Source organism: Meleagris gallopavo, chromosome 1, assembly GCF_905368555.1.
Source record: "Meleagris gallopavo chromosome 1, MGAL_WU_HG_1.1, whole genome shotgun sequence".
Classification (NCBI taxonomy): domain Eukaryota; kingdom Metazoa; phylum Chordata; class Aves; order Galliformes; family Phasianidae; genus Meleagris; species Meleagris gallopavo.
The window spans coordinates 51,184,531-51,210,949 of record NC_139404.1 but is presented as its reverse complement, the minus strand read 5'-3'; the positions used below and the strand labels follow the sequence as shown (position 1 = coordinate 51,210,949).

At 45.1% G+C, this 26,419-nt stretch overlaps 1 protein-coding gene across 20 annotated transcripts in view; it reads right to left on the bottom strand.

Annotated features, from left to right (window-relative positions):
- Positions 1 to 26,419, bottom strand: part of RBFOX2 (RNA binding fox-1 homolog 2) — a 162,837-nt gene that overhangs the window by 104,919 nt on the left and 31,499 nt on the right. For 17 of the 20 annotated variants that reach the window (XR_014884209.1, XR_014884218.1, XR_014884219.1 and 14 more), the window contains exon 2: positions 24,785 to 24,835. The exons of 2 other annotated variants lie outside the window; for them this stretch is intronic. Coding sequence is in view for 13 of the 18 variants with exons in the window: in XM_085227325.1 (XP_085083451.1) it covers positions 24,785 to 24,835 (51 nt within the window). In the remaining 5 variants the exon portion in view is untranslated. Of the gene's footprint in view, positions 1 to 3,034; positions 3,286 to 24,784; positions 24,836 to 26,419 lie in introns of those variants that run through there. One more of the 20 variants, XM_010711675.4, reaches the window with a different exon arrangement.

The following is a 26,419-nucleotide window of genomic DNA, read 5'->3' as shown; positions in this document are numbered from 1 at the left end:
ACACTTGGAATGAAATGACTCTAGATTGTATCTTATGACTCACAGAACACGGAGATTCATCTGCTCATAAATGAAAAAAAAAATAAAATAAAATAGGGCTTTCTTATCCTGAAAAGTTGAAAGCTTTTCCCACATCCAAACCACCCTGCTCCTGGCTGTCTCTGCAGGGTGCTGGCTTAGTCTTGCCAAGCCAGGACCCTCTCCCCTTCCTATCAGCAATTATCCCGCGGCCCATCTACAAAATCAATGACCAGCAGCCTTTCTGAGCAGCTCGAGAGCTCAGGCAAAGGTGGTGAGGGAGAGTAGAGACAGGGGTAGATTTAAGTGTCCCCCTATGAACAAAACGCTGTCTGCAAAACCAGAGCTCCTACATAGAGAGATAAGTGCCCACCTTGAATTTCAACACAGATGATTGAATGCGCACACTTGAACAGTCTGCGACATCAGAAAGAGACTATCAAACTGTCTCTGCCTCAGAAAGGCTTCATACAACTGCATCCCACACAATAAAAGTGTTAAGATAAATAGTCTCTCTTGATATTTAATGGCACAGCTAGTCTGCCGCCTTCACTTCCCGCACAATGCCAAGCATTAGGTCACCACGACAGATATTTAAGTTTCCCACTCTCCAGCTCCCCACAGCCCACAATCCCCTGAAGCCTCCAAGGCCCTCATTTAGAGCATTCTGCAACAAGTTTCACTCCAGGGAATACAGTTCAGCGAGCAAGAATGTCAGCCTGAGCACCGGATGCAAAGCTGGTTCCTTTTCAAGGATAAGCACTATAATCAAAGGACTGTGATGTTGCAGATAGGCTGTACTTATGGGTCCAGCATCCACGCCACGCTACAGCTACTTAGAAAGGTGTGCTCTCCTCTAATTGTGTTACTTGTCAAATGTGACGGCATTCGGCATTGCACAGGCTCTTTGAGGAAGATAATTCTGTAACTTGCACCCCTAAGGGGGGAAGAAACATTACGGTTGCTGTGGGAACCTTAATTCTGGATTTCAGGACTTGCATATTTAAAACCTCAAATTTAACTTTGCATTAATGTAGCTTCATACATTGAATTAAAGAATGACTCAGTACAAATCTCCGTGCATCTTCTGAAGTCCTGACATCCCAAGGACAAGAGGCTCAAAGCAGCACCACAGTAGTGTAGTGTGGGGAATGCGAAGGGGAACTTGCAAGCATGGAAGCAAGAAAGCAGCACAGTGGAAGCACAGCAAAGCCCTCACCATGCCAGATATGCAGCTCAGGGCTCTCCGTTGTTCCTACGGAAGGTTACGTAGCCCAAACAGCTCAAAGCAGAAAGAAGAAAGGGCATGGAGGAAAAGGTTCCTGAAAGGAGCAAGGGGAAGATTCCCCGAAAGTAACAGGATAACCTGTGTTAGGAAGAGAAAGATCATACCCAGATAGCACAGATCTACTCATTTTTTATAATTAACATGGCACTGTTCCCAGATGATGCCCTTACGACCCGTTCAGCTATTCTAGTATTTAACACTTCTTTTACCCACTGCCTGGAAGTTTAACTGCAATGCAAGGAAGGCACCAGCGCTGCTCTAAGTCAGGGGGAAGCCCGCAGAGGGCTACCACTCATTGAAAAGTGCCCCAGAACTCAACCCCGCCTTAGGAACAGGGCTGCAGCACTTCATCTTTTGCCTCGAGGTCAGTCCCTGTGCTGGCTGACACTTCTGCTTCCCAGCACAGCAATCACACACCCGCCACCAACAGCAGGGGGAAGGACACCAGGCCTGCATCCTCTGCTTCTCAGCCCGGTAAGGAACATCCCCTTGGTTTACCACTTATCTCAGATCAGCAGCAGCGTGGCTGAATTACTTCTTGGCTTAACCCACGCGCTAGTGAAGCACAAATCTTAGCCCAGCCACAGGGCCTGCCCAGCCTCCCTCGATAAAAACCAGCGTGCCAAGCCAGGGTCTGCCTGCGAGGTTGTGGGGGGAAAGGCAAAGAGGCGACGTGCCCGCCAGCAGGGCCGGCTGTACAGGAACAAGCAACTGTGCATACCCGGCGCAGAGTCAAGTTACTCTGCAACAAAGATAGAGTGTGTGTGTGCGTGCACAGGAGGGAAGGAAAATCCTTTTGCCTGGGCTCCAAGGCTTGTTTTGTTGTTGAAATAAATCTGTGTTTGTTCCTGGCAGGGATAAGGGAGTCAGGCTCTACAGGCAGGAACTATCACAGCCCCCAGTTTCAGAGTTACGGACAGATTAAAAGAAAAAAAAAGCAAAAAAACACTTTGGCATTGATTACTTTTAACCTCCCGTATCTAGGTGAGGAGCCCAAGGGCAAACTGCTGATATCAAGGGTGCCCAGAGCAGACAAAGCTATACGTCTGAGACAAACGGAGCAGCCCAACAGCTGGCTGCTCCAGAGGAAATTCCAGTCCCTGCTCAAAGGCTGAAAATACATATGCTTTTCTGTACACTTTTACTTTGCTCGCTGGATCTATATAACATTTTACACATGTTTTTCCTGACATTATTTTCCATATTCCACCAGAAACTTGAGCAATTGTGCCACTTCTGGAAAAACAACCTCGCGTCCAACTTTTGTCCCAGCAGCTTCTCCCTCCGCCCCCAGGCCCCCGGATCACGCTGTTTCCCCACAACCACAGATCCTCTTCAGCAGGGCTCCTCCGCTACCTGGGCTGTCTGTCAGCAGCACCAGAAGCCTATAAAGCAGAGGCATATGGGTGCACAGGGAAAACGGATACACAGGTTTCAGATGGGAGACAGTGAGCAGCATTATACGGATAATTCTGTAGGTGAGGCACCTGCCCAAAGCTGTTCTCTCCGTAGGAACTCAGAACTGCAGGAAAAGCCTGCTCGATACCCAGTTAGCAGTACATGCTCTACGTCTTTCTTTTTTAAAGGGGAAACTAAAGCCCGCTGTGTGTAGAGGCTGCAGAGCAAAGCTCAACGGAGAGGGCCGCTCGTGTTAGTGAGGAGCCCTTCAGCTTTCCATTCCTTATATGTGCAAAGTGTGCAAGCCCGCACACACAGCTCTCTACTCACCCAGAGGTACATCATGTTAGCCTGGGTCGCTCGAACCCAGCAGTGAGATGATCCGGGAACGCAGGAGGCACTTCAGGAAAAAGCTGTCGAGACTGAGATTTTTTTTTTTTCTTTTAAATAAAAAAATCAAACAAATCCGAATGGCTCAGTTTGAGGCTTAGAAAGCGTCTCGCCTCCTCCTCCCCCCTCCTCCAGCTCTGGCTGCTCCGCGCAGCGCTCTCGCACTTAATCTCTCCCTGGGAGTTCCCAGCCCGTGTGTCTGCACTGGCGTGCACAGCACACACTCTGCATTTGCCTCCAGGGAATTTCTCTCTGTCATTCTACTTCTGAAAACACGATCTCGGCCTCGCAAGATTCTTGCAAGAGGCAGGGATGGGTGGGGTTAGAAATAAATGCAGCCCAGCTCCCAGCACCAGAGCATGCTCCTTATAAAAGAGGGCTCTCTGTGCATGGAGGAGGCAGAAAGGCGTCCTCTGAGGCTGGGGACAGGTCCCCCCTTTGCTCATTGCTTCCCCAGAACCTGTCCCCCCACCCGGTGCTATGCACAGCACTGCGTGCCTTCACCTGCCCCATCAGCCAACACCCACAATTCGGTCTCGATTCTGCAGCCGCGCTTAATCACCGCCACCGGCGGGCACTGAGGGGAATCCTGACGCTGAGAAAACACACCACCAGTCACCCCGAGCGAGGCGAACGCTACCGGAGTGAGCTCGGAGAGAGGCAGCTCTCACATAAAGGGGTTAATGTGCTTCTGCAGGTGGCTCAGCATGCACGGATTTCACAGGCTCGGCAGTGCCGGAGGGAAAGCGGCAGCTGGCTCCAGCTCCCGGAGCGTATCGGGTGTCATGCACAGCCCAGCCCAAGCAGCAGCCTCTCGCCGCACCACGCTCCCATCCTTCTCCCTTCTCTGGGTCACCCACTCCTGCCCCAAGCCAGCAAGACCTGACAGGCCCGGCCCAGTGAGCCTTCAGCCCAGCCCGTGCCCAGCAACAGGGGACGAGTGTCACTTCTCGTCTCTTTCACCTGTCACAGGGCTCTGCCAGACTCGGGAAACGGGTTCTACGACCCCTTTCCACCCCCTGCTTCAAAATGAAGAATCATCTTTCCTCTCCAGGCTCCAAACGCTAAGTTAAAATTGGCCTCTTCTCAAATGGGGAGAGGAAAAAAAAAAAAAGAAAAAAAAAAAGTGTTTTCATTGAGGCAGCGGTCTCCTTGGAAATGAGTGTTGAAGAAATATTTTTATCTCCGGCAAAGAGAGAGAAAGGGTGCTCTTTCATGTATCCCCTCTGCTCCTTTTGCTTACAGACTACCTGAAGGCAACAGAGCAGACCAGCAGCATGGATGCCCTGCTCCAGCCCTGGTGACGTGGGGAACAAGCGGGTTCTGCTCCCAGCCAAGGCCTGGACTCAAACATGGACAATGCCAGCCAGGCCTCTGCCTCTGCTCTCACCTCTCAGCACAGCCGATCAGGTGCGGAGGTGAAAAGCGATGTTCCTAAATATCACAACTAGACGCTTCGGTTCATGTTCCAGCTGCAAGGTCAGACCAGTGGCAGCTCCCAGCTCATCTTGCCTGCAAACTCAGGCAGGCGCTTCTGCATCTCAGACACCTGATGAGCTTTTCAAGATTTTCTTCTGATCCAGAATCCCAATTCAAAAATGACCTTACCATCATTTTAACGAAAGCTAAGATTCCTAAGATTCCTTGAATGCAGAGAAGAAAGTTAGAAGACTCACGGACGAGGACAGCAAACCCAAATTCATCTTATTTCATATGCACTTTCACAGAACACCACTTGAAAAAGATGAGCGCTTAAAACTAAGCTGAAATGTGGGCAACAAGCTCCCTAACACCAAGACACACACAAAATTCCTCCTCCTTCTTTTCCAGGCTCTCTCATTCTTTAGGCCACTTTTCCAAGGGAGAAAAAGAAGAAAGAAAATCCTCTGAGTGCTTAGTTTCATTTAATCCTTTCGAGTTGCATATTAGGAAAAATTTCTTCCCAGAAAGTGGTGCTGCAGTGGCACATTCTGCCCAGGGAGGTGGTGCAGTCACTGTCCCTGGAGGTGTTCCAGAACAGTGTGGATGTGACACTGAGGGACGTTCTCATGGGCATGGTGGGGATGGGCTGGTGGTTGGACTATGTGATCTGAGAGGTCTTTTCCAACCTTAATGATTCTATGAGCCTATCTTCAGGGACTGGTTACAAATCATCCCAGCTGCTCCACAGCTGGAGAGGCTACACTAAACCTCCAAAGTGAAGCAAGGCTGATCAGCCCTCCTCAAGTCATCCAAATGTTGCCTTGGAACCTATCTGCTGCCAGTGAAGTGAAGCCACCATCTCACCATGGAAGCAAAAGGAGAAGACTACTAAAGCAGCAGACTTTGGATGATGACACACCCCAGACATCGAGCACTTTAGGATGAACTGCAAGAGCAGGTTTCCTGATGCTCAGTATTCTCAAGCAATGAGAGGGTACCTGACCAGGAAGGAAATGACGCTGTGGAATGTCTCCAGCAGCACTACTGCTCTGATTCAGCTGAGCCCTGCCCCGATGGTCAGCGAAATGCCCAAGAACATGAAGGCTCCCAAGGCTCTCCACAGCTACAGACAGTACTGGTGGCAGTGAGGCCATGCTAGCTTCAGCTTATAAACAAGATGACAAGATGTTAATGAGTCTGATTCCGGAAAAAAAAAAAAAATCCACAAAGCAAGACATCACTAAGACAGGGCTTTGAAACAGGTAGCTAGGATCCTCAGCAAATTCTTTGTCTCAGTCCTAATGACAGCATTTTCCAGGATGTAGACACCACAGAATTCAGAAGGCTGCTGTTTGTGGAAATGCATGCAATCTATTAGGGATCCTTCCTGTCTCAGAAAGGATTAGAAAGAAAAAGAAACACATTTTAAAATTAATATAGACTGAGCTAGAAGAAAAAATGTTCAGAGAGCGTTGGCCTAGTGAAACATGGGCACATCTTCTCCAAGGGGAAGCTGTAGTGTAAATCAAAGTGAAAGGGGAAAAAACAGCCTGTAGAAGATATTAATACTTGCTAGAGAGGTAAGGAATGTGTCAGCAGGTAACAAAACAGGAACCGAAAGAAAAGGGAGCAAGTAACCACTTTTATTTGACAAAATAAGAAGCAGCGGTAAAACAGGAAAAAAAAAGACTACCTGTGAGTTGGACTCAATCATTCCTTTGGGTCCCTTCCAACCTGGGACATTCTGCCATTCTGCGCTTGTGTATCTGTATCAAAAGCTCTACATACATAGGAAGAATTGTGGCTGCTCAGTTATGTGCACACATTCAATCCCAGAATATCACCGCTACGAACGTTTCCACCAAGCCAAGTGATTAAAAAAAATAATTTTAAGATGTTCTAACTTATTTAGGAAAGATCTCACAGTGGGCAAGTGAGGAGCAGGTATGGCACCGTTTCAAACCGACATTATCTGTTTCTAGCTGATGGTGTCTCAGAGGCATATGATTTCAAATGCTTGTGGATTAACATTCTAGCAGATAAAGCTCAAGACAGGGTATGAGCTAGTGTGTCTGCTACACACTACTGAAATCACATTAGATAGTAAGCAGGATGAGTGGCTAGCTAAGCACCTCTTCATAATGGAGGAAAAACCCATATGATCATCAGGAATTTCAAAGGGAATGACACACACAGGAGGCGTCGTGGAGCTAATGCCAAAGAACACCCTTGAAATTTCTAAATTATAGAAAACAATTTCTTAGTTCAAGGAGTGTTACATTTAAAATGAGCAATTTCATATTAGATTTCATCTTGACAGAAAAGAGCAATCAATCGTAAAAATAGAAATTAGTGGTAGCTTAGGTAAAAAAGATTGTGACAATCACATTTTGGTATGTGGAAGCAGAAAGGAAATTAAGCCAGTACATTTACTTATATACTTGGCATCTGAGTGGGACCAGAGGTACACTGGCCTGCTTTTCCTGAATAAACAGATCACTTATTGGGCTTGCTAGTCACACTGCCACACTGGAACGCTGTTACATATCCCAGCAAGTGGGAAAAAAATCAAAGTTGAGAGAAGGAAACAAACTAGAAAGGGCAGGAAAAAAAAAAAAAAAAAGACAAGGGAGTCATAAAGACAGGAGGAGAAACCTACAGCCAAAGCTGAAGGACAATAACGAGTTTTTCAGCGGTTCTCAAGAACAGCAAGCATAGCAATCAGCTTGATGTGCTATGATGGGGAAAAGGTAGAAACACAGGCAATACTGAAGAAAGAACTAAAGCATTCAATACGTATTTCTGTTCTATATTTGGAAAAAAAGTCAGCTGTTGTGGTCCTGTGATAACAAAATGCCTTCCATTCCAGCAGTAACTAAGGAAGATGTTCCAACAGCTTCCCAACAAACAGCACTGTTGTCCTCTTATCAAGCTAGAGCTTACAAACAGGAGGAATATAACTAGATAACAAGTGAGTTTTAACTCAAATACAGCTGTGAACACATTCAGGTGTAGACACTTAGAAAGGCCTGCAGTTGCTAATTGCTCCATCTGTACTCATAGCACCAACAAGCCGTAACAACACTGCTCCTGCTGTAAGGCCAAAAGCACAATGCAGCAATACCCTCAAATGCAAGCATTGGTTGGAACCTGTATCATGAAAGATCATGAAAGCCTTGCTGCTGTTAGCTGAGCTTGACCAAAAAACTATACCTCCACCAACTCCAGAATGCTATATCAGGGAAACCGTGCTACTGAAGAAGCTACAAATACCAATTTTTGCAGCATCTGAATTTTCCTAGAAGCATCCACTTCTTTCACTAATGAGATTTCAAACAACATCCCAGCACTGACCAAAGCAAAGAAACCACTGTGGGGTCTTAGAACAGGAGAAAGAAAATGACTGAAGGCCACAGGTAGGGGAGCACAAATTCAATTGAGTTCCTAAACACATTTGGGAGAGCATTCAGGTACATGAATGAAAAATACTGACCATGAAAACATCCACTCCTGATATTTAACACGGCTTCCTGGCAACCTCTCCTATAAAACAAAACTGAAAAATAGTTTTTAAAAATAGCCTGAACGCTAAGGGAAGACAAAGTTCTTTTATGATTAATAACTGCTTCTGAACACACGTGTTACTCTTCATTGGGCAGCTCTCCTTGACTAAAAAGTGGGAGGGAAGGTATTCTGAAGCTGGGACAGGTTGAAGAGGCAAATTTCATTTCAAAGTAGCTGCTCTCACATTTTATACAGACACTGGGTTCAGATTGAGGATGCCCATCATCCCACAGTGGCAAACACTTCACCGACTGCCCACAAAGGCTTGACTGCAGATGGGAAGCACTGCATTCCTCACAGGCACATTTCTCTAAGCGGCTGCGTTCCACAGCTTATCTGACTCTGGCAGAATGTCCCAGCAAGAGAACACGGGAATAGGACTCCCGCTATCTGCGGGGTTCGAGCATGCCTTGTGTCTGTTTTTTTCATTTGTTTTTTTAAAGAAGATTAGAGATGAGGCTGGGAACTACATGGGGAGATGCACAGAAGGCAGCTTTGGGCACATTTGCAGTTCCTATGGAGATAAGAGGATGTTCTTTGAGGCTGGTTTGCTCCTTTGGGTGCTGCTGGAGACAACCCTCGTGACAGACTACCACTCATTTGTGACGATTCCCACCACTCAGGATCCTGGCATTACCTCTGATTATCAGAACTGCTGAACCACAGGTAGATTTCCTCTGAAAGTCCAAAAGGACTCCAGGAAGCCTCTTTCTGCATTGTTCTGTTTGTGAAAGAAAAATACAAAGTGCACGCAACAAATCACTCAGAACACCACAATCCATTTTAGATTTTAGATGTTTAGCCAAGCAAATAAGCTCAACATTGGCATATTACAAGAGAAAAAGCCATTTTGCTACAGAGTAACTCACTTCATTACTGGAAAACTGGATTCCCTTTTCCCTCTCCAGCAGGTACGGTTTGGCTATGCAGAAAGAGGCTTCTGAAAAGAGATTACTTATTTAAAAGCAAATGATCAAGGGCTAGTTTATCTTCCACAAAATAGAGCAGAAAGCCTGAAGCAGTAAAACACCTTGACGCGCAAACAAAACCAACAATTCTCAGGGACTGTCCTGCTGCTGACTTCACACGGTAATTAAATTTAAGTCGTTAAATGAGCTTCAGAAGGTCTCAATTCACAGGCAAGTATGTAGCAAATAGAAAGGAAATGGGTAACAAGAAAAGCTTGTTACATTTTGTTTGGGATTTTCCTCTCTTCACAAGTAGTTCAGGAACACCATTCTGAAAGACACTGCCAATTCTACAAGAGAAACTCAATGAGCTCAGTAACTAGAAAAAGCATTTTGCTCAAAATATGTTCCCAGACAAAAATATACTTTTACATTAAGATGAAAAACGCCCACATCAACAAAGCTAAATCACGAAGCCAGAGAACTCAAAGTCAAACACTGAAGAGCAGGCAAACTTTCTGATATGAGGAATTCTTACAGCGATGCCATGCTGGTTTGGACATCCATTTGCAGAAATGAAGACAAACGATGCAACTGCTCCCAAGACACAGCAGACCTGAATTTAGGCATTCACATAGGAACATCCATGAAATGTCAGTCTTACCTTGGAGAAACAGAACCAAAGCTTGCAGTGCTCCAACACCTGAGGAAAAACTAGCATGCTTAAGGTCTGTAGAGAAGCAGGTTCTTGAAAGCCCAACTAAAGCCAACTAAACCTTAATCCTAACGTTTAATATCTTCGCCAGTAATGTCCAGAAAACAAAAATTCCTATGCCTTCACTTTTTTCTGGCTCTTACGAAGTAGCACAAAGTATTAAACAGTATCAAACTCTGGCAGAAGTCGATTTTTACTGTCAAATCAGGAGTACAACCCCCATTTGAACTGATTAAGAGCAGCAAGATTCTCTACGCCATAGATTTATACGTCAGTGCTAAATAAGGTATTTATTTGGCTGTGGATTTTGAAGAGGAACCCGTAACTAAAAACCCAAACTCAGCTCCCACCTTAGATAGTTCACAATGGTAGCTGTACCAAAGGATGAACTGATGGCTTCCAAGTGTTATCCTCTTCAAGGCAGAAGGCTCCACATAGCAAGAAAGAAACTGCTTCAGGTATCTCAGCAATGGAGATGCAGCATCACTGCACCATTTTTCAACTCTGCTTACCACGCCAAATGGCTGTACTGCGTGAGTGATCCATCAGTGTGGCAACAGTCCAGCAAATTGAGAAACGATATGAAGATGAGAGTATTGAGACAGTGGAAAAAGGAGGAGAGGGCACACTTCTCCTCCCCAGACCACACACGTTCATTAATATGCTGAAACTTTGGCTTGGGCTTCCAGCTGAAAATGGGCAATGCAAACCAAGGACAAAACCATCCTGCAGAAAGGGATGCCTTTTGGCTTGTTTGCACAAAGGGAGGTTAACAATGTTAGGGAGTTATTCAGGAAGTAATGGATACTCTCTTGCCCTGAGCAAATTCCTTTTCAATAACAGTAGTAATTTCCTAGGCAATACAACTATATCAAAGTATAATGGCTTACTATATTTATCTACACAGGCCCTGTACTGCTGGGATCTAATTTACTACAGCTTAGAAAGCAGTTTACAAATCCTAGGATAGTAAAGCTGATAGAGACTTGAATGAAATTCTCTTCTGTTTTACTTAGTTTGAAGACCAGGTTTTAACAACTCTTTTTTTTTTTAAGAGTATAAAATGTATTCTCTCCAACTCAGAGTAACAAACCCCACAAGGAGACTGGAAATACACCTGTGAGAGTGAAGAAATCAGCTTAACAAATTACATGTTGTGCAATTTTTTTTTTATCCCGTTGTCATAGGTGCTATATTTCTTTTCTTATTCAAATATCTTTCTGTCAATCGACACTCTGAGGAGCAAAATAATCCTTGACACTACATAGGAGACTTACATGCCTAATGAAGACAAAATATCTTAAGTTTGCAATGTCTTTGTTAGCTCAATGCCTGAAGTACAGCATTTCACTATGAGAAATGGCACCACTATATAATCAGCAAAGAAGAGGGGATTGACTCTAGCTAATGAAGAGGTAACACTGATAAACACCAAGAGACATCTCCCGAGAAACAACAAAGCTAAATTGCTTAAAGACTTTGGTGGAAGGCAGCATCAGCAAGATAAATAAGGGTGGGTGGGAAGAGACCAAACATGCGTGTCAGGGGACTGCAGATACTTTCATTACATAACGGTCGTAAGAAAACCCAGGCAAAATCGCCATTAACTGAACTAAAAGCAAAATATTTCAACGGGGGTATTGGCAGTTGTCAAACCACATAAAGGAACGGCAGACTGTTCAAATGTAAAAGGCATTAATAAAGCATGAGGCAAGAGGCATAAATAGACACAAAATATACAGGAAGATTTCTGGAGGACAGAAACGCTACTGGAAAAATTTAGTTATAGAATACAATATCTCAAACTTCAATTCACAATGATCAGCAAAGGTCAGTTGTCAGAAAAGCTGTTCTGCCTGTGATCTCATTCTGAGCAGAGCAGCCCTTAACCATACCTTCGCCACCACTGTCAAGCTGGATTAGTCTAATGGCTGCAGCCAGCAGCTCCCCCCATCCAACCGGCTCCCCGCTGCATTAGGAGCACAAGATGATAAGAAATCTGTGTCTATGTGTAAAGGCCAACTAAGCTGCTTGTTTCCTGCTATACCTGCAAAACATCGTCTGTTGGTCAAAGTGTTTTTAGTATATGTATTTAATACGGGACTTGAAGACATTTCGATAGGCATCTACCTGTATCTCTTGCGATATGCCATCCTGCAGATCTTACACACACTTTAAACCCCTGGAACTTATGTTCCAGCAAATTCCCACGTTTCTTGGCACACACGTCAACTAGCATACTTGTGTGAGGAGGCTTTTGACTCTCATATGAGCAGACTGGCTACAGATCTGGTCTTCAGCATCACTGCAGACCGTGGGGAACAAACACAGTGGGACACTCAAACACTTCCAGCTGAACCCGTATTAAAGTTGTTCCATCTCTCCTTTTTTCCCCACCCCAACATGGCAAAATAAATTACAGTACTGTAAATTCCACTCTGCTGCCTTGTCTGATGAAACCCTGACAAAATTAGATTCTTCCATTACAGATTGATTGCAACTTCCTTGCTCTTCCCTGCAAGAGTAGCAGCTGCCTCACATTCAGCTCAGATGAGATGAATGGTGTGAAGTGACAATGGCCAGCCAACGCATGGAATTACAGTGCCAAAGCTCCTATGAAAGAGATTCTCACCTTACTCCAAAGTTAAGTTTTGAACTGTAAACATACCCTCTGACAACTACAGTATCGTCCACAAAAGCTACATGCTTTGCTATCAAAGCAGCCAGCAGAAACAAAAGATGAAATTCTTCCCTGCTCCCAAATTGCCAGAGAGCAATAGCGACCTGAAGAATGCGTGTTTCCTCTCAGATAAAGGCCCTGCTATGGTTATCTAATGCTAATGTCACTACAAACTGGATTAGAGACGCCCAGAAACCTCAAAATATGCACACGGATAGTCAGCTGTATCCTAATTCTAAGTCTGAAGGAAATCAAATGCTCCAAATTGTGCCTAACATAGTTAAGTTTGCCCTTTAGGTAGGATAGACCAGTAAGAACATATTACACAGTGATTAGATTAATTCTTGACTGAAATTCAGAGGATTGGCTCTATCTGTCTATTGTGCCAGTATATTTCAAATTATTTCAGAGACCAGCACTCTTCACTTGCTCTGCTCCACAGCAACAGCTGCTCAAAAAACACAGCACTTCTCTGTCTGGGGTGAAGTTGGCAGCAACTGGGGACAACGCTTCTGTCAGAGTTCAGCTCCCAGTTCTGAAATGCCATTCTACTGGAAATACCAAAGAGCCTAAATCCGGCTACATATACTGTGGGACGTAAAATACCTCTAGCTCAGCTTTCAGCAGAAAGCTCCCGAGCTTATGACATTTACTCCTTTGGCCCTTGTCAGTCTTCCTGCAGACCCCGCAGAGGATTGGAGCTAGCTGCCATAAATGGTTGGAAAACAACATGTTCTCCAAGCCCTTGAAATTGAGGAGCGCTGTTTTAACTCAGGGAAACAGTGGCGAGGAGCCACAGTGACAGGTGCCCCAGAAATGGAGATGATGATCAAACCGTTGCCAACATTAGCCACTGCTCTCCTGTTGACCTGTAAGAAAGGGCAGCCCGGGCTCTCCAGGTGTATCAGGGGAATGATGGACCAGAAAACGACAAAATGTGTTTGCTGGCAGTAACTCAAGTTTCTCCTCATTAAAACCCAACCGTGAAGCAATATAATGGGTCTCATCAGAAACAGTCCTCCCAGGAAACCTTTATTAGGCATCACAGCAAGCACGGCCCAATGCCGCTGTGCCACCACAGAGCAGCTCATCGCGATCTGCCGGCACCAGAAGTGTTAAAAACACAGATTCCTGCTAAAACTGCCAAGAGCTACAAACCTTCTCTTGTGTGGGCGGCAGCAGCAACTAAATCCACTCCCCAGCAATTGGCTGGCCTGCAGAAAGAGAGGCGGGAAAGAGACAGGTCAGGGGGGAGCCCCCTGCCCCCGAGTAAACAGCAGTGCATCATATGCTCAGGTTTTCAGCTAAAATCCGTCATATAGGTCCCTTCATTTTACCTACAGCCTTTGGAGACAGCAGCCTCCGACCTTTGCAGGAAGAGCACCTGGAAAATGCAACTAAGCCAGCAATTAATACAAAATCATTAAAAAAAAAAAAAAAAAAGCTTCATAACATCAAACGAGCACCACAAGATTTTTAAATACTGCCAAAATGGCAGAAGAATTCCAGTGTGTTCTCACAAGCCATCTCTCTCCCACTAGCATTACCTAACAGTACTCATCAAAAACATTTTCTCCCACCTTTCCTTTACCCCTACCAAAATGCCTGCCCTCCCCACAAGGCCCTGTTGTGCAGATGTCGCCGGCAGCAGCACAGCTTCTTGCAGCGCAAGCTTCAACACAGGTGTGCAGAGCGTGACCTGGGCAGAATTACATGTGCCATTTCCACTGGGAAATCTAAGAGACTTATTAAGCCAGGACAGTGCCGATTAATCTACTAATGGAATGAATCAGAAGTGTGTTCCTGGACCTTTCCCTTTCACATCCCAAAGCCTCGGGGGAGCTGAAACCATCTGGCAGATGCCTGCTCCAAGTAACGTTATGCTACTGCTGGAAACACCTCTCCCTTAATATTGAGAAGAATGAAACCATCTTCTCTCCATCAGCTATTCTGGGGAGCATCTGCTTAGCTCGCCGAGGGAGCCTGCTTGCACGCAGCATCCTTCAGCAGCAAGTGCAGAGCTGCTCACTCACTGTGCCTGAAGAAGTCAGCAGAGGAGCAAGCGATCCCATTCATTGGCTCAGGGTCCTGCTGAAGCAGCTGGCACGAGCCAGGCAGTGAAGCAGTTAACACACAGCTGCCCTCCTACAGGTCCTGACAGTAGGGAGCTCCAGCCCAATTGTCTCCGTCCTTTTTTGGTGCAGCGGGAGTCGCAGGTAGGGTAGCAAGAAGGTGTTTATGTAAAAAAAAAAAAACAGGAAATCTCTAAGCACTGGAGAAGGAGATCTGACCAGAGAGCTTAAAGGGAAATAAGACAGCAAGCAGTTCCAAGGATCATACATGACACATGTTATTACACTGAGGAAGAGAGAAGGACTGACTCAGAGATGCTGAACATCCCGCACTCTTTTTGAGTAATAAGCAAGCTGAGGAAAAACAGAGCTATGAGACTGTTGTCACAAAGAAAGGACTTGCCACTTGTAACATCATACAGCAGCAGAGAAGCCTCCTTATCTTAAAATGTAGACACGCCCAAGACAGAGAAAGGTCCAAAACAACAGTAGTCGTATGGCTATGGAATTATGCATCTGGTAACAACTGGTTTTGGACTGTCACAGAATATTGCTAACGCAGGGCAAGGGAGACAAGAGGTCCTCCACACTCAGAGGCAGCGCAAAGCATGTTTAGACAAGCATCCATCAGAAATTGCCTAACTTGTTATTACAGACTCCAAGAAACAGGAACTCTGGTCCCCTAAAATTACCCTGCTTTGGTGCTTTACTGAGTGAAAACAGAACAAGTTTCACCCCATAATACTCAGTTTAGACCGTGGTGCAAATTAAGCTGCCTTAAATAGGCACAGCAAATAATCAAACCCCATCCTCCACACTCTGATCTTTTTTCTTTTTTTTTCCCCCTGCTTTTAAAGAAGGAACAACCTCAATATTTTCCTCATATATCACGCTATCCAAGCCTCCTTTTCTTGATCTTCCCTGGATGTTTTCCAAGTTCTGTCTGTATCTTTCCTAAAACTAGGGCTCAACTCACTGCGCTGAGCTCTGAAGAATAATTACCTTCTGTAGTTACTTGACATAGCTGGAAAGACGTTCCAGGTTCTTAAAACCACAAAAAAAAACAGCACCACGTATTCAGTTTGTTATCTTCTGTTACCCGAGATGTTTCCTTCGATATTACTGCTTAGCCAGCTACTCTCCATTTTACATTGTGTATTCAGTTCCCTTTGTTAATACAGCTTGGTTTTATTGAATTTCACACTGTTGGATTTCAGATCATTTCTTCAATTCATCACGATTGTTTTAACACCTATTCCTGCCTTCTAAAGGCTCCACGTACGCATGTGTGTGTATATATATATATATATATACACACATATATTCAGTCACTGAATTACCCTAATGTTTGATAAAAAGCACAGAAGAGCACGGCAGCCAGGACAGCCCACGCTATGACTCCAGATAACACACACAGAGAAAACCATGACACAATGACTCCGGACATGGCTTTCCAACGAGTGCTCAGCCGCTTCTTAATTTCACCTTCCATTTGCCCAGTGTATGTAAAGGTCAGGCCACGCTCCATCCAAAGCCAGTGGCTTTCTCCATCTGCCAGGCCTGCTGCCACGTCAAAAGGAGAAATTAAATTGATCTGACATGATTGGTCCTTAAAAATCAGCAACGTACATCTGCTGTTGCCTTAATTTCCTTTAGTGAAGCATCTGATCTCTGTCAGTATCCGATTTCTGTCAACATCTGGGAAACTACACTGACCAGTTGTATTTCTTGGGGTCTCTACCCTCCCTTTAAAAATAAAGAAATAACAAAGGATGGAGGACTAATATTTATATTTTACTCACACGCAACGAAACCGTGCCGAAGTGGCACGGAGGAGGAGAGCCCTCCCGACGAACCGAACCGCTGGGGCAACCCGAGGGCCGGGCCCATCTCGGCGTTCCCCGCGCAGCCCCGCAGCCACGCTCCACAAACCGAGCGGGCTGAGCGGCGCAGGCCGGGCGCTGGGTGCCCCCTTCTGGCAGCGCTCGGCCCCGCCGCGGCCCCGGCCCGGAGCACGCGGAGCTCCCCTCGTCGGCTCAGCCCAGAGCGGAGGAGCTGAGGGGTGGCCCGATGGCGGCTGCAGCTCCTCACAGGGAGCGGAAGGGCAGCGCTGAGCTCTGCTCTGTGTGACAGCGACAGGGCCCGAGGGAACGGCATGGAGCTGGGTCAGGGGAGGGACGGCTGGGGGTCAGGGACAGGGTCTGCACCGGAGGGCGGTGGGCATGGAACAGAATGCCCAGGGCTGTGGGCATGGCCCCGAGTACCAGAGTCCAAGGGGTGTTGAGAAAACGCTCTCAGACACGAGGTTTGAATTTTGGGTGGTGCTGCGTATAGCCAGCAGTCTGACTGCAATTCCTGTGGTCTCTTCCAACTCCGGATATTCTACAATTCTACATGCAGTGGTTCAGCTGTGGATACACTCAGAAACCGAGGGCCCTGAACCCATCCAGGCTGTCCCATTCCTTCGCCCAACAGCTTCCAAGACGGTTTTAAATTAGATGTGCACATCTTTCTCTTCCTCATAAAACACGCCTAAAGTGCAGGACTCATTGCTGCAGGATGTTGTAGATGCCAAAGACTCAGGCAGCCTCAGAAACCATTTAGATTTTGCTTTATTCAGTCTGTCTATTGCAGGTGACCTCAGAAGATATCTATGGCCAGGAAATCCCAAAGCCAACAGACAGTTTAAAGAGGATATAGGAGGAGAAGTATTGCCGAATCTTGGCGCTGCTCCCTATGCTTTAAGTACTTGCCATTAGATACTGTCAAAGACAGAACACTGGAACACAGAAACCTTCTGTCCAACCCAGAATAGCGATGTTTATGTTCTTCAATACGATGTAATATCCATCAACAAGCTGTTTTCTCAACACCATTTGGCCTTAGCAAGCAGAACTCCAACTGATCATTTTACAGACCTCATCTAACCCACGTGACGTGATCTCTAACGTTCCTGTAACTGGTCAGAGGGAGGAAATCTAATCAAAATACTGTCCCATTCACCCAACTAACTGGGGGGCTGGGAGACTCCAAGACTCTTGCAAGCACTTGGGTAACACCCCAAAGGTCAAGAAGTACATCACAGAACAAAATAAAGTGGTCTCCTGGTCCTCACCCAAGAACGATGACTCACATCTCCTCTCTTTGACCCCAAGCAGAGATGAGAAATTGCTTGAATCAGAGAACTCAAACATGAAAGGAATTTTCATTACATCATCCAGCCTATTTCCTGCCAACGCCTTGCAGCTCCAGAGCTTTGGCCTGACTATTCATCAGCAAGGTAATCATTACTTCCCTTGAGAAACTGCTCATAGGACTAAAGGATCTCATTGTCAGGAAGTCCTCTCGTGTATTTGAATTAGATGTACTTCTTATTTTCTCCTTCTCATACAACTTCATAATTTGTTTGCTGTTGTTATTGAGTAACAGTGAGGCACGCTGACAAAGAGCTTGCTGAAGGTGTTTGTGAAAGGTATTTAAGTTTTGCAAGGAAAGGAACCCCTACCTTGTATTCAGAAGAGTTAAGAGGACAGCAGATATCATGGAAAAGAGAAATAAATATATGGTCAGAGTGATCCGTTTGCAGCACTTGTGTAAGCTACAAGACAATATGCTTGCTCACATACTACTTAAACCTTTGGATGAGGCTTTACAGTAGGAAATGAGTTAAAAAGAAAGGAAAGCAGAGACTGAGGGACAAGTGGCCATCATGATGCAGGTTAGAGCATAATTTCAAAAAGCAGTTTTATAACAAACTCAGTATTTAGCAGCTGGCTAAACATGCTACAACTTTTACTAATCTCCATTTCTGTATCTTTCCTGCAGTTTCTTAGGGATATAGCCAGGGCTTGAGAAAAAAGGAACCACTTATTATTTCAAGTGACCAACCAAGACAGATTCTTCCCAAGACAGTTCTGAATTTGAGGAGAAAGATTACTAGAGGGGTCTTGGTGCAGGTCATCCTTCCTCATCCTTCCTCTTCCAACTCATCTGTGATTGCATTTGCCTGAACTTCAGTCTGTAACCAACTCCTCCTTCAACTTTAACCACTCTTTTCTTTCCTTCACAGTTTAACAAATTACACTTAACTCTTTCTGCTGTCAGCAATGCTTTCTCTTGTAGATAACGAGTTACAGAGCTGGAGGCACTTTCTTCAAGGATGTCTGAGAAAGTCCTTCACTTCTGCCTTCAGCAGTAACTGCCTTTCCATACCTTAAAACTATCCCCCACACCTTTTACTGCTAAGGTGCTAAACAGTATTCCCCCAGTTAACTCTCTACACACCACTGGACACCTGTGTGTGCAACTGCTTCACAGATATTTCCCATCCCTTGAATATGTTATATGTTGTTGCTCAGCCTGCATTCCCTAAATGAAGCTCTTTACTTTTTATGGGACACAGCAGTTAGGTGAATAAAAGAACATCCCATCAGTCCTGGCTAGTACATAATGGAAATATTGCACCACTTGCCTGAAGAGAGTCTGTGGGAGCCAGGAAGCACAAGATCTGGCAGTCTTATCCATAATTCACTCAAATCTCAGATAAGAAAGAAGTTTAGAACAGCTTTCCCTTGTTAAACAGGTTCTATCCCAAGCTTTGGATTGTTTGCTTTCAAGCAAAGAAGTACTCCCCCAGAGCACCAAGATCGCTAAGACAGGCCTTCTCCATTTTATACAGAGGATTTCCTGATCTTTGTCCTGGCTCTTCACTCAAAAGATTTTTAAATTTTATTTACAGCTTTTATCCCTCCCCTCTGTCCTTCAGTTTAAGGACTTGCATTAAATATATTTCACTCAAACCAAAAGTGTAAAGTTAAGTGGCAAACAAACCTAAAACCCACAAATACCAACCCTCCTTTTCAGCTCCTTAATAACATAGCACTTCTGCTGCTGCAATCCTACCGCTCGCACAGTAAGTTAGCATATTCACTAGAGGGTGTATTTCCATATTAGATACAAATAATAGGAAAATAAATTAAAAAACAAACTGGTTTTCAGGAGAACACTACTTAAAGATTTAAGCTCTTCAGACATGAAATCTTTTTACCTGGAAAGACCATGGTTAGTGCTACCATCAAACAAATAAAGATAAACAAGTGGCAAACAATTTTCCCCCAGACATAGTACTTACTTTTATTTATTTATTTTATGAGAGCATCTCAGTCAGTTAATAACATAAGCAAAGAGATTTTTGTTGATACTCTAATCACAGAATGGTTTGGGTTGTAAGGGACCCTTAAGATCACCTAGTTCCAACCCCCCTGCTATAGGCAGGGACACCTCCCTCTAGACCAGGTTGCTCAAAGCCCCATCCAGCCTGGCCCTGAATGCTTCCAGGGAGGGGACATCCACAACCTCGCTGGGCAACCTGTTCCCAATGTCTCACCACTCTCATAGTAAAGAATTTCTTCCTAACGTCTAGTCTAAATCTGCCATCTTCCAGCTTAAAGCCATTTACCATCATCCTGTCACTACATGCCCTTATAAGAAATCCCTCCCCAGCTTCCAGTAGGCCCGCTTCAGATCCTGGGAAGCCAGTACAAGTTTCCCTCAAGAGCCTTCTCTTCTCCAGGCCAAAGATCGCCAGCTCTCTCAGCCTGTCCTCTTAAGGGAGATGCTCCAGCCCTCTGATCATCTTCATGGCCCTCCTCTGGACCTGCTCCAACAACTCCCCGTCCTTCTTGTATTGGGGGCTCCACAACTGGACACAGTACTCCAGGAAGGGTCTCACATGAGCAGAGTAGAGGTGCAGGATAACTGCCCTCAACCTGCAAGCCATACCTGTCTTGATGCAACCCACAATACAGTTGGCCTTCTGGGCTGCAAGCACACACTGCCAGCTCGTGCTGAGTCTTTCACCAACCAACACTTCCAAATCTTTCTCCTCAGGACTGCTCTCAAGCCATTCTCTACCCATCCCATATCTACGCTTGGGATTACCCCAACCCAGGGGGCAGGAGGTCCACAATGTCCACAAACTGCTAAGCAAGTTGTCATATGCCCAAATTCACACCTCATCCACACGATGGAGAGAGGAGGAAGATGATAAAGGAAGCCCGGAACACTCAGACAAGAGGCCAGAGGATTCCCTGTGAGCTCTGTGCCAAGAGTCCTGCTGCTTGAGGCGGAGAACACCAAGGGAGGGGAGCAGCAGTGCCTCCAGAGGAAGGCCCCACGTTGCTGTGGGAGCTCATACATCCCTCACATCTCAGGATGAAGGGCTTCCTTGCTGAGCTCCCCACACTAAGAGGGGGCCACACAATGAAAATATACAGAAGAAAAGGAAGAGGGAAGGCTTCCTGTTCTCACAGACTGCTGTGCTGTTCACCCAGACCTGCTCTCGGCCACGGAGAGGGAGCCAGGCAGCCTGCTGGTGCCTGCAATTCTTCAACAGACTACAGCAACGCAGCTAGCAAGCAGCAACCCAGGGGAACAGGCTGACAATTGGAGAGGATTTAACAGCATTTCACCTTAAGCTTGAACTCCAGTGGAAGGAATGGTGATAAAGCTGTTCCTAGTAGTTGCCATGGGCACCCAGGCTACTCTAGGTTACAGGCTCATCTACATACACGGGAACAACAGGTCAGGCCTGGCAAGCACTCAGAAGGTAGATGAGCCTCCAAAATTATGCTGCTGAAGGAAGTGTCACTTGTGACAGGTAATGATGTTTCCACCACATTAGTACCAAGCCAGCGGCCCAGTTTAATTTCAGAATGGCACTCACGGAAGTACAAGCTTTTAAAAAGAGGCTTCAAATCAACATCCTAACCTGTTGTGATGGCTGAGCATCACTTCCCATAACAGAAAAGGTGTAACAGCTCTAACATCCTGACCTAGTTCTGGGCGTGTGCAATTACCTCCTGCTTGCATAAACTCTCTCCTCCCCTCTTCCCTTCAATGGCAGCTGAACAAGGTGTTCTCTCTCATTTTGCTTTCTACTGGAGAACATATTTACTCTGCACAGCTGCCAATTGCTGCCACAGAAGTACCAGTATTCAGTAGTAACTCAAACAAATTTTGGATACCACATCTAATACACATGAAAAGCACTAAAGCAATAAGACATGGGCCTTGGTTATATATAAAACAAGCTGGCATACTTACTACAGAACAGCTTTCCAGAGGCAGAGTACTGTCAATGAGTTTGTCTGTACATAAAAGTTATATCAGTACAGCTCTCAAGTCATTTTCCATGTTGAGACAAACTCATAGTATCTCAGAGCTGTTTGTCACAGCTTGGGAAATGAAGCAAAGAAGTCTTGCTTCGCTGCATTTCAGGCAGGCACTCATGTTACAAAAAAAGAAACACCATTTTGCTGGCAGGCCCAACAGAGGGATACAGAACTGAACAGTCCCCAGAGAATAAGCTCTCTTCACCAAAAGACTTGGTTTTCATCTCGGTTAACAGCATTATGCTAATGCTTTCCATATTCTCCCTTTACAGAACGCTTCGTTCTTGCCATCAGCCTAGCACTCGGAAAAGCAGGGGCATCCTGCCACGCCTGTGTATGCATTAGACATCCACAGAACAAACCCTGAACCCTGGAAGACAGTCCCAGAGAGCTTTTCAGCTCCTTACGCAGCTTTAACGGCCCCAGCAGTGCAACACTTACAGCAACAGAAAGCCTTCTCATTTTATGAAAAGTTTTATGGTACAGATTTAGCACTCATGCTCCTCAGGCCCTGTTATCACAAAAAAGGTATTCTGGCAGGACAGCCAAGAAACAGGGCGGCCATGCTACGGGTTGTCTTAAAGCAATCATGCAACACCTGAATTAAGAGAAATCCAGCCTCAACATGAACCCGTCTGCTTTGCCTCAGTGCTGCTTGCCCATGTGTGATGATGACAGAACGCTTAAATATTTGGGAAAGGATACAAGATAAACTTCGTACTGTAGACCTAAGCATTCCCAAAAGGCCGGAGCAAGGACTCAAACCAATCACTGATTTCCACTAGCGGGAAGAAAAACTGTAATAATCTGGAACATCTGGGTACGATTTAACCACTAGAGGGTGTAAAAACAGCATAGTGAAAGGTTTGCAGCCAGCAATTAGTGGAACAGAGAGCTGAAAGGAAGGAAAAGGACATACAAATGAAGAAGAGGACGCTACGTAAGGTGAAAGAAAGGGTAAGTTATATCTAGAGAATTTCCAGCAGGATTACTGTGGTGACACAAAGAAGTGCCCTGAAAATAAACCTCAGCTCTGCTAACTGTGCTAAGGAAAACACTGTGGTAAAAAGCACAGTACAGTATTTACAATAAATAAGTGCAATAGCAAAGTACAGTACCTGTATTTACAAGTAAGTGCATCGAGAAAGAGCAAGATGCAGACTTACACTTTCCAGCTCAAATCCAATTCCTAAACTGATGATAGGGAGAAATCTGACACAATTGTTCCTACAACTCATAATGACTTTGTTACAGGGTCAGGATGCACACAATCTCACACCACTTCCTTCCTCCCTTCTGAGTGCAGAAAAGCAAGCAATGCATCAGGCAGCGCTGCCTCTCCCACACCAGCCCCAGCCTGAGACCTTCCTTCTACTGCTATCATCTTAGAGGCTCCCAATCAGATTAGCTAAAAGCCTTGGAACCTCATTAGCGAAAACCAGACCTGAATCTAATCCGTTTCAGGGCCACGAAGGAAGGAAAAATGTTTACCACAGATCAAGATATCACCTAGAACAGATAAATGTAGATATTTATTTTTAACAAATATTTGCCAAAATGAAAACACACAAGTGAAACTGACCCTGTTTGTCCACTGTAACACTTCCCTGAAGATACAGGCCATCTGAAGGACACAGGCATGCTGGACACACAGCACATACATCCCTCCCTGTGCTCACCCACACAGCGCTCCATGGGGCTGTGCAGTCCACAGCCCTCACTTCAACCCTGGTTGCTGTAAGGCCTCCCGTGCCCATTGCCTTTGCTTTAGTGAGCAGTCAGCAACAGCAGCTCCGGATTTTCTAATCAGAAGAGTTATTAAGGGATGAGAATAAAGAAACTCATGAAGCAGGACACCAAAATAAAACTCCAAGGTGACCCCAAACCGCTCCTAAATGGGTACAGTGAAACACAAAATCCGGTGCAGACACTGCTACCAGAATGGAAAAACTGAAAGCAGATGGGAACTGCTTTAAGGAGCCAGGACTGGCTCTAACTCTCAACGCCAGCATTCCTTACTTAGCCTGGATAAGTAGGAACACAACTCCCAGAGCATCCCAGCACATATTATCTATTTGTGCTGGTTAACAGTTTAGTATATCCCAATAGGCATTCTGAGTAACTCCCTCCTACACTGAAATTCATACACGCGTTACAAGCACCAAAGGCTGAGCTCTTCAATTGCTGATGCTGCACTAGGCTGCAGTTCCTTTACAAAAATATCTCCCTTTAAGCCACTGCTACATACGCTCAGGCCTCATCAAGACATGATGAAAATTGCTTGCTTTACATAGCAGTACCTGAGAGTATTAAAGAACTTGATTTTAGTTTTTTATTATTTGTTCATTACTGGAATGTGCTGCATTATTGATTTTCCGTGCATATTAATTTCCTGTTACACTGGTTCGTGCTCTGCTTTGCGGCATAGAAAACTGAAAAGAAAAAAAAGCGCCTCCATTCCAAGAAGGGAGATTTAATGCGTGACAGTTGTATCTTATAATCCATTAAATTTCATTTGTTCCAAAGCATCTCCTCCTTCCCTTGCACAAATTCATCAACTGGGATTTCTCTGTCTTCTGCTAGGAGACAAGAGAATGCTTACAGATGCAATGCACTGAACAGAATAATTTTTTACTGCTGCAGAGTGAGAATATCCTGAATGAGAGCAAGGGGCAGGGGCCCTGCAGGACATGAAAGGAAGGGGAGAGAAGTTCAAAGAAACTAGAACAACCCAGTGTGACACAGCATCCCCTATTCCACCAAACAAGTTAGCACAGGCGGCTCTCGAACTCACTGCCGTCTTGCTCCCCTGATGCTGGAATTCCCACATTAAAACAAGGGAACACTAAACATCTACATTCATTTACTCTGAGGAGATACAGTGGGAGTTTAGGACGGGGATTTTAAGCTACAAAATTTTTAAGAATAAAGGATTTCCTGAGCCACCAGCAATGTGGATCATTTTTAACTCCTCACCAGAGACATTGCCACATACTGCTGGAGGCCACATTCAGTTCACCATCTCTATCTCCACAAGCACTGCACAACAGAACAAAATAATTTCCACTCCTTAACAAGATGGTCACGAAGCTGTCAGACAAAACATCCACAAGTATACAGAAACACACGCACGCATTTACTGCAATCAGACTCTTACTTGATTGTCTCTTGCTGGGTATCCATGATAACCTGAAGTCAGAGGCTCGTTCTGCAAGACAAGAAAACAAAGAGTGAAATGTAGTGGTTACAAGGAATGGAAACCAAGTAATTGCAGGTCTGTCTTAACTCAGCCAAAAACAAGAACATGCATAAAATGGGGGAAGAAAGAGCGAAGATTAAAGCACACTAACTTCCTATTACCCATGCAAGCCAATACACACAAGACTCATTTTCACCTACATATTGCTGAGTTGTGTAAAAGGAAAATAAAAAAATCAAAGCCATAAAAATAAGCATAAACTAAACTTACCTTACCCCCTATAATCTCAAGTGTGTATATTTGGTAAAAGTTTTCCGAATAATTTTTATATGCAAACATCATTTACCACCAGGTAAACCAAATAAAGTAGAACAAGAAATGACAGAAGCTGTTGCCCATGTTACCCAGTCCTGAAGAAATGCTTCCCTAAACATTAGCCATAAAAGTGTCAACTTTCTCCTTTTCAAAAACTACACCAATAGCTTAGCATGAGCTTAGAAAGCAGTTGGTACAACCTCAATTACCCTTTCAAGCCTAAGCAATACTTCACATGATAGGAAACCTCTAGACTTTCATCCTTCACCCCTGAAGGGACCCTAAGTCTACATTCCTCATGTTAATGTCACTTTGCCCATTGGGAACGCATGGAACTCCAGCACTTCCAGAATTTCTCCATTAATTTCCCAGGCTCTTCTGTATTTTACCAGTTGCAACAGGAATTAAGATAACACAGCATGTTATAATTCCTAAACATTAATTTCTGCTTATTTCTCAGTCTTAATTTCTTCTCCAATACACTCCTTCCAACACTTCCTATTCAAAACAGAGAGAGGGTGCTCACGTGTGCCCCATACATGCACCCTTCACCCTAAGCGGAGGCTAAACTAAACTACACAATGCCTTTTTGATAGAATCATAAAATAAACTGAGTTGGAAGGGGCTCACAAGGACCATTGGGTCCAAGTCCTGGCTCCATGTTGGTATCCCTGCTCATTTGTCAGCAGCTCCCTGCAAAGAGTTGGGAGGGAAGGAGGCCAGCAGCCCTCCACAATCAGTTTCCAAGTCCGTTTCTCTCTCTTGTTATGGCTGATAAGGAGAAACTCCTAAGCCAGTCTTGCACTTTCTACAGCAGCTCTTGAGGAGGGGAGAGAAATTGACAAAACACAGCAAGACAATCTCAAAGGGTCAGCAGCGAAGTTATGCAGGGCCAGCAGCTGATCATGGATCTCAGCTACCTTCAGACCTTCCAAAGTTTTTGTCAAGATCCTTCAGGTTTTGTTTTCCCAGTGCTGGGATGTTCGGCTCCCACCTGCCAGCCCCAACCAGAAAGGCAGCTTCTACCCTATGCAAGACATACAACCATGGGCATAATTTCACAGTTTACACACAAACACTTTAATGCAACATCTGCTAAAGAGCAAGATGCTAATAATTCAATACAGGGCCTAGCAATGCTGCTTGAAGTTTGCATTCATCCTTCCTCTCTTGCTTTTTACTTCAAATCTGCTCAGGGGATTGTCTGCAGAAACTTGCCAGGAAACATCAAACTTCATCTTCAGGCTCTCACGCTACAGCATGCAGAGTATATGAACT